The sequence below is a fragment of the Mesoplodon mirus genome (assembly GCF_964341445.2).
Source record: "Mesoplodon mirus genome assembly, chromosome: X".
In the NCBI taxonomy this organism is placed as follows: Eukaryota; Metazoa; Chordata; class Mammalia; order Artiodactyla; family Ziphiidae; genus Mesoplodon; species Mesoplodon mirus.
This window is the reverse complement of record NC_138981.1, coordinates 60,886,821-60,895,447: the sequence shown is the minus strand read 5'-3', so window position 1 is coordinate 60,895,447 and position 8,627 is coordinate 60,886,821. Positions and strand designations below refer to the sequence as shown.

General features: G+C 44.3%; 1 protein-coding gene across 1 annotated transcript in view; it reads right to left on the bottom strand.

Moving 5' to 3' along the window:
- Positions 1–780: 780 nt before the first annotated feature.
- NHSL2 (NHS like 2) overlaps positions 781–8,627 on the bottom strand; it is a 78,000-nt gene continuing 70,153 nt past the window's right edge. Inside the window, exons 7-8 of the mRNA XM_082609101.1 lie at positions 7,792–7,924; positions 781–6,947 (exon numbers count right to left, since the gene is read on the bottom strand). Of these exons, the coding sequence (XP_082465227.1) occupies positions 6,623–6,947; positions 7,792–7,924 (458 nt within the window). The 3' untranslated portion in view covers positions 781–6,622. The remainder of the gene's footprint in view (positions 6,948–7,791; positions 7,925–8,627) is intronic.

Genomic DNA, 8,627 nt, shown 5'->3' with positions numbered 1-8,627 from the left:
TTGATGAGACTGAGATAGAGTTTGAGCCCAGGGATTGTTAAAATATCAAGAAGTTTCTAGAATACAACTAAGTATCTCACGAACACCTAACAGTCTGAAACTATCTTGTAAAGTTTAAGAAGGGGAGGATAAAGTAGATTCTAGGAAAGCCTACACTGGTTTGCCCTACTTTAAATAAATGCCACTTACAAAAGTTCACACTGAAAAAAAAAAGAGGCATTAGGGGACATTGACAAGAGGATTTTTCATTTTTCAAAAGAAGTCACCAGAAGACTCCCTTCCATAGGAAGCTTCTCTACTAAAAAAAATGAAATTTAATCTATAAAAATTCATTTTTCAAATAACTTTTAGGGAAAGCATCCACTGTATAGAGTAGGGCATGTACATTGAAATTGGAGGGAAATGAAAGTTTCTAAACTGCAAATCAGATTTGTCTTTGGATTCACAAGCTGAAGAACTCGAACATTTTCCTTAAAGCATATATATTGCTCGCTGAAATACCTGGGAAATTCACGTGTCATAAAAGTAGAAGCCAGCTGTGGCTCTTCCATAAATGCAGTGCTTTGGATGAAAAAACACTGGGCCCAGAGGTAGGAGAACTGGGATTGAGGCTGGGCCCTGCCACTGCGTGACCTTGTGTAAGCTTTTTGACTTTCTGGGCCTCAGTTTCCTCCTCTGTAAAAGGAGAGGTTGGTCTCTTTCAGCTCTAACATTCCATGACTACAGATAAATATAGAAATAAGATCAATACAGCAATCTAGAAATAAGAAATAGTCCCCAAAGTAAGCTCTGGAGTCAGTAGAAAAAAGTAGCAATGAAATATAATAAAAAGAATAAAATTTTAACTACTAGCCAGAGTAAATATATCTCATTTAAAAATTAATGAAAAGATTTGTAATTTACAATTGATTCAGCAGAGGTAAGAACATACATGTTGCTGTTTCTTCACCATCACACATATGGAGGAGGAGATGAGTGTCAGGTGACTTGTACAATGAGCATGATGCTGCGTTTGCATGCAGAACATTTTATAAAATTGAACATTAAAAAGAGCTCAACACCACATAAGGAATACATTTCCATAAAGCTTGGAATTAAAGAGAGAGGAGTTAACTGGTTGTTCCAGTTCAGATTTTGTTTACAGATTTGTTGATATCAAATTCCACAAATATGCAAAATCTTAAAATCAAATCTATTTCTGCCAGAGCCCTCCTAGAGAACAGCCACCACAGGAAAGACAGACATTTAAGGGTACCAAATGAATGTAACACATTTTCCTCTTTCCTATTTGTGAATTACAAAATTGTTTTTAAACCAAAAACTGGCCAGATGTGCTGGCTAAGTCAAATCAAAGGTTTTGCAAGTTGAGCAAGTAGTTGATTCAATCTGATAATTTCTTAACAGCAAATAAAAATGTATCCGAGCAACATGACAATATAAATCACATGGCCAGAGACTGACAACATAAAGTAACGACAGCAGAAAAGATGGGAAAGGCTGGAATCGTTTGGAGAGTCGTGGCTACAGTGACTCAGGGGCTTGAAGAAGTAACGTCACTGGAACACACACACACACACACACACACACACACACACACGCGCACGCACTATAGGGATGCTGCTGCTGGTCCTGGGACCACGCTTTGAGAACCACTGGCCTAGATTTTGGGCTTTACTGAGCAAAAGTAGATACCTATTTCACATAACCCATTACTTATGCAAATTTCTTGTTTTGTTAAACTTATTAAAAGTGCCTTAAATGTGTGCCTATAACCATTTCCTACTGTATTCCTCTACAAATATTTCAGAGTATTAAAAAATTTGTTTATTTCATATCCTTGTTAAAATCCTTATCATTTTTGCTGCCCTTTGACAAATGTAGCTCTCTGTACCTCTTTCCCACTCATCCGTTTAAATACCAAATAGTTTAGTCAAGTACAGCTGAAATACACGCAAAGGCTTTGGAGGGACTGGGCGCTCTGGAATAGATCGGGTCTCATTCTCACACCAAGGGGAAGTAGTAGCACAAAACACAGATAAGCGTTGGGGGGCAGCCGAGGCCGCGTGCAGTAAATCTGCGCCTCGAGGAAGTTTAATAATCTGGTACCAGAGGTACTAGACGGCTGACATTGATCTGACACTGATTGGACAGTTTCACCTTTCATAAACAGGACACATTTTCACAAACTCTTTAAATCCTTGTGTTCTTTACTCAAATACTAAGTAGTATTAATTCCATTTGTGTAAAAATGTTAAGGTATAATAAGAATTATCTGGGCCTTCTCAGTGGCTTTAGTAGCCATTTCCGAGAGTCCCTTGGTAGTAACCATACTGAACAGCACTGCGAATCAGGAGAATTTAATCGACCATCAGCAATTTACTTAGTTCCAGGAGATTAAGATTTTTTTCTATATTCGGGAGTTAGTCATCAGGGAATTTGACCTTTCCATGGTGAAAAAGACACTTCTGCAACTGATTGATGCCTAAAATTCTACAAGTAGAACGTCATTCCTTTGGCTTAAGGCTTTTTCCCTGTTAAAATGCAAGTGACCCTCCAAAGAGGTATCATTAAGCCTTATAATCTCAAAGTAAAGGAATTTATCCCTTTCCTGAGAGCATGCTTTCCTTAGCAAGGAGGAGGACAAATGAGGACGCACTCAGGAGAGTTGGTGCCAAGAAGCAAGGTCTGGGGGGAATTGAGCAGACAGAGGAGACGGAGGATCCCATTGACCTCCAACTCATTCACTATTTTGCTGAAGGGCTGTCCCTGTCAGCATCCCTATTGAAATGGGTGCTAACTTGCCACTTGGAGTAGGTTACTTAGAAATCGGCCATGTTTTCTGATAATATTGAAGAGTCTTTGATGTGTAGGCATACAAAGGTTTAGAACAATGGGAAAATAGATGGCAGTAAAACACCTGGTGCGACAACAGATAGGGAGTTACCCCCCCAAATCAGAAGAACCATACATGTCCATAGAAAGAAGATAAACCAATATTACTTTATAGAGTGCAAATCGCAAGGCCGGGACAAGGGTAAGGCACTAACATGGCCCTGAGAGTGGGTGCCTCCTTAAATTTTGCACCCCAGGCACCTCACTCACCCTACTCTAGTCCTGGCCCTGGCAAATCATATTAAAGTGAAGCCTGGCCATTGTGTTACAGACTTGATGATAATGGAAGGTTCTCTGGCGGAACAGAGCACTGACTGTGAACTTGTATTTTTAATAAGTAGTTTGTTGAAGAGGAAGAGAGCAGGTGGCATGGACGTATCTGCTCAGACTGATGGGGCCAGCGGGATCACAATCCGACCCACGTTGTCGGAGAGTTAAAATGGGTGTCCGGTGACGTGCTTGTTGTGAGAGCCTTGCAGACTCTCCTCTGTCTTTGCACATTCAAGGTAATGATTCCAGATCAACTGGTCGATCTGTGGTCAGTAAGCTAACGCAAGCTATTTTGCTGCCTGCGGTTTTGCATCCTTAAAGGGTGAGCTGTCGGCTAGGGATGCAGTTCAAAGAAATAGGGACTGAGGGGCAAGTTGGGGCCATGTGGGAGGCCCAGGTGAGAGACTGAGACAGGCAAAGGACAGGAGAGAGCAGCGAAGCTTCCTGCTGTGCTGAGAACGACTTGCTCCCTACCCTCAATGTTTGAACCACAAATACATAATGAACACCCACCAAGGGCAAAGTGCTCTTAGCTACCGATTAACCTCCTCCCCTGGGGACGACTGCATCTACTCCTGCCTAGGCAGAAGTCAGTCCAGTAGAGCCACCTGCTGCTGTTGGTTGGAGTCAGAGGAAACAAAGGGACAGAAACAACTTGAATTGGAACCTGACTTCCTGGGGCCAACTTCATTTCACCTGTATCCCTTCTGTATTCCACCTTCAAAAACTGTTATCACTCTTCACACTAGTAATAGTGGCAACAGTTGCTTCTCTGAAAGGCCTCCTGGAAGGGGCTTTCAGCCTCTCTTCTCCAGCCTTGGCAGAGTAGGTGCACGAGGCAGCAGACACTGTGGCTTGTGCCTGGGTGGAAGACAGAGTTGGTGCTATGATACCCAAGGGGAGGCGAGACGTTGAGTGTGAGGATTAGGAGAGCTGTCCGGTATTACGTTCATCAGAGATTGGTAGAAATTCTACAATTTGGTTGTTTGTTTGGGACTAGGTCCACCTGTTGCAAAATATTAAATGCATATTACCAGTCCTCAGTGTTACCTGTGACCGCATCATCTCTGCCCCGAATCCTCTTATGCTAATGGCAACACCACTGGGCATTGGAGGGCCATAGTGAAGATGTAGAAGACCTTCTAAACAATTCCAGGCGTACGAAGTATTGCAGGGGAAAGCAAGACTCAAGGTAATTGAAAAACGTCAAGGTGTCTGGATATTCAGCTTTAGAATCCTTCGGAAAAACCACCAGAGGTGGCAAGGTGAGGGGAGAGGCAAAACCCACTAGAAGTACCAAACAAGAAGCTTCCAGAAAAGTTAGCGGAAGTAACAAGTCCTATACTGTGTGACTCTCATACTCTGCTTTAGAGCTCCCAATGGTTCTGGAGTAGAGGGCCCTGGCGGCCTTTCACTTTTGTTAGGCAAAAGCACAAACACCCCTTCATTTCCCCACAGAGGAAAATGGTTCCATCCTTTGGGATTCTGAGTCCGGGGCAGACAAGTGTGTGGCATTCGTATATAAATTAAGGCCAGGAATGAATCTTATTTTATTTCAGGCAAAACCTCTGAAATTTGGTCAGGACCCTTGAACTAAATAGTTGGTACGCTTTCAAAAGCAACTGGGCTTTTAAGAACTGTCTATTATTTGAGGTGGCTTCTGTCTAAATCAGGGGGAGGTGCTGGGCCTGACCTGTACTCAGAAGTCTAGAATTCAGAACTGTACCAACCAAGGGCGCAGGCCTAGGGCTTCTATGTGAGAGGCCCAAGTCCCCTCAGCACTCAGTGTGGTTTTCCAGCTGCTCTTCCGCTGTGTGGGCAGTTGGGCTAAAGAGCTTGCTTCTTATTGAGACCTGCCAAAATCAAGATCTGCTTGTCTCTGGGAGCAGTTTCCACATTCTCCAAGAGGTTGACCAATGAATCTGTTGGGTGGGGGGTGAAGGAGGAAGAGGTCAGGGGACTCTCTTTGTGAAGCAGGCTACAATTTCATTTGACTTTCCTTTTTCCCTCTTGGGAATGGTGGACAATTAATCCTCAATTATTGGTCAGCCAGTTTTCTTTGTTCAGTGCTATTTTCCCCCCAACCTCCCAGAAACCAGACATATGAAAATCAAATGAATCACGGCTCTTGCTTTGCTTAGAAAATTGAACTGACAAGGAAAGTTAGTGTCTATAAGCTTTGGCAGGGGGTGGGGAGAAGGGGTCACAATGACTGTCCTGGGACTCTGTCAGCATCCAGTATCCCATTTACCCCAGTCCTTACATTCTCCCCCAGCAGGTTAATTGAAAATTGGTCAAACAGCAGAAAGTAAATGGCAAAAAGTAGCCCTTTTTTGGGTTATGGGCCATAGCAACTTGCAAGGCTGCCTTTCAGAGTTTGGATCTATCCTTTTAGTCTGTACGTTCTCGGTTTGGGAACAGAGGAAGATTTCCTTTAAACAAAACCAAACCAACCACAAACCACAATCTGAAGTGAATGGTGGTGGGCAAGTTACACTTACTTTCTCTCCTCCTTGTGACTTTGAGGATGCTGTTCCTTCAGCTAAAGACTTCCTGTAATGAATACTATAAGCAAATGAAGCGAGAGTTCTTCGAATGCAGCATGAGCTGGGCACAGACACTAGCTACCGTTGTTGGCAGACATTTGAAGGATCTCAAGGCGCACATGTGAGTTACCTTGGCTAGATCTGAGTGAACAAACGGCTGCCTTGTTTGTTGGCCGAGGTTGGTTCATCCAAAGCAACCCAGTCCTGACCTTTTCTAGCAAAAGGGGGTGGGGAGGGGGGAGGAGGTCTATATGTTTACTAAAACTCATCACCCTGATCTCCGTGTAGACAATCAAACTGAAAAAGGTGTGAAGTTCAGGACAGAGTCACATTCATATTTTGCACGACAAAAGCCATCCAATCAACCTCATGCCGAAACAAGTGCACACCTGCAAACCTCTCGCGGCGGAGAATTATACTGTGGCTGAAGAGGCATCAGGGTCCTTCTGTTTCTCCATGCAGGGCCATCAGGGCCTTGCTGGGAAAGTGAATAATCAGCAATGGCACCCTATGTCCCCTGGGTTTGGCAGCCCCCAATCTGCTCTCTCACTGTGCCCCTCAGTGATAGGAGCCAGGGATCGAGCAGCCTGGTCATTGATTTAAAAGATGGCATATGTGCCCTTGCATCTGAGAATTTCTTCTGAGTGCATACCACTTGGGGGAAGTAAGGAGAAAATCGGTAGTTAGTAATGGCAAGATTGTAAGTATGAGAACATAAAATGTCTGAAGATGATTAAAGTGCCTGATGATTTTAGTTCTGGATGTGGCCTCTCTCCTGCTGTCCAGAGTGTGAGTTAATGTAAAAGAAATGCAGGCTCTTTTGTTATTTCCATGGTTCCTTTTTAAAACCCTTTTTCTCTTCCCCCTTTTCTACTCAAGCTTAGTAACTCAACCTTGCTTGCTGAACTCAGGGCTTAGGTACTGGGGTTATCAGGGGTTTCGTAGTCTTTCGAAAATTGTGCAATAATTCGCCGAGCTAGTGGGTTAGTGGTCTTCAGCAGTTCAGCTGCTGAGGGGCGGGACCTTGGAGTCGCCTTGCTTCCCTTCTTCTGTAGCAAGGCCTTGAAATCATCATTTCTGCCAGCATCTAGGCTGGCACTGCCGCTTGACCCTGCAGAGGCAGCCAACTCACTGATGGGAGACTCAGCCGTGTTCCTTATTGGTGAGTGGGAGGTTGGTCTGCTGCCACCAGCAAAGGCCTCACCAGGCTCCTTCCAGCCAAGCAGCTTTCTTTTGGACCTAAATGAGAGAAAGTTTGCTTTGAGTGAATTCACGCGGCAGACATTTCCTAATGCTTCATATAACTTCACGAATGCCAGTGACACAATCTGGGAACTTCTACGCAACAGCCTTGTGAGCAGTTGTACTTACCAGCTTTCTCTCTCTCCACTAAGTCCTCAGAGTCCCTTGTCTGGCCCCCTGTCCCTACACTCCTTTCAGTGCCCACAGCTAGAGTCACTTGGCCTATGCCTGCAGGCTCAGTCCTGCCCAGGTTCTGGTATCAAAAGGAAGAATTGAAGGAGTCAAGGCTAGTAGCTCAATGACTCTGAATCAAGACAGCCCACGAGCTGATCCTGTTCTGAACTGGTGCTCCAACTCCCATAACTGGGCTCTTTCACGTTTCCTCATCATGGAGCCCGTGCCTTGTGCTTGTGTCCAATAACTGGGTCCCCGTCTGGTCCCCCTTTGCCTAAGCTCCTGCTTTCATGCTCGGCCTGGTGCCCCACTTCACTTCTTGATGAGATTTTTTTGGTACAAGGAATTCTGTGAAGGGTTAAATGTCTCTGACTCTAGGCAAAGCTGTGAGAAAGCAGATGGAGCCACAATAGGCCATGGGGTTGCTAGGAGACGAGGGGCCTCTCACTCTGCACCTGGTCCTCCCTTCCCCGCCCGCCTCTCTTCCACTTCACCCAAAGATGTCAGTGAATTGGAGGTGGTGAGGCCCTGGACTGGGTTCACTACGTGGGTATCTGAACTTAGTCTCCAGTTTCCATTCTAAGCATTCTGCTTAGAGGTAGCAGTTTTTCTTCTGATATAAGAAGGAGAGGCGATTATAATAGGAATTTAGGAAATTGGTCCAGACCTGTGGATCACAGTAAATAAATCTTCAGTTGTTCGTGAAGCCACAAACACATCATCATCATCTTCCGCAATCCATTCGGCTGTTTTCTCACTGATTACACTTTTTTCTTCGGTGCTTGGTTCCATCGAGCTCCCTAGGCATAAGAACCAGAAGGAATGACTTTGACCACAATTGTTAGGACAAAGCACATTCTCATATGTATTTCACGTGATGTTCAAAGCAACTCTGGGAGGGCAGCAGGGCAGAGACTTGCTGTCTCCATCTTGCAGAGGAACAAAATGTTCCTAAGGTTAGTGATTTGGCCAACAAAACATGGAGGGAGTGATGAAGATCAGCCTGGGTTCCTGTTCTCTCATGCCTTTTCCATTACAACAGGTTGCCTGAGCATTCTCTCGTTTTAAATGCATCATTTTTAAAGCTCAAGGAGCTGAGAGCAATCTAAAGCGATGACTCAACCAGTGGGTGGGAGTGGGACCTATCTGAATCTCAGAGGGAGCCTGTGGAGTTTGAGGAAGCAGATTCTAAAATTACCTGTGGCTTTGATTTGTTTGCTTGTTTTAGTCACAATGATTTAACTTACGTTGAAAGTCCAAATCAGCTTAAGGAAGGCCATAAGATTTTGATGTTTGGTGTTAAGGGTTTCAAAAAGGATGAGAAACATGGATGAACCTAGAGGACATTATGCTAAGTGAAATAAGCCAGTCACCAAAAGACAAATACTGTATGATTCCACTTATATGAGGTCCCTAGAGGAGTCAAATTCATAGAGACAGAAAGTAGAAGAGTGGTTTCCAGGAGCTGGTGGGAGAGGGTGATGGGGAGTTATTGTTGACTGG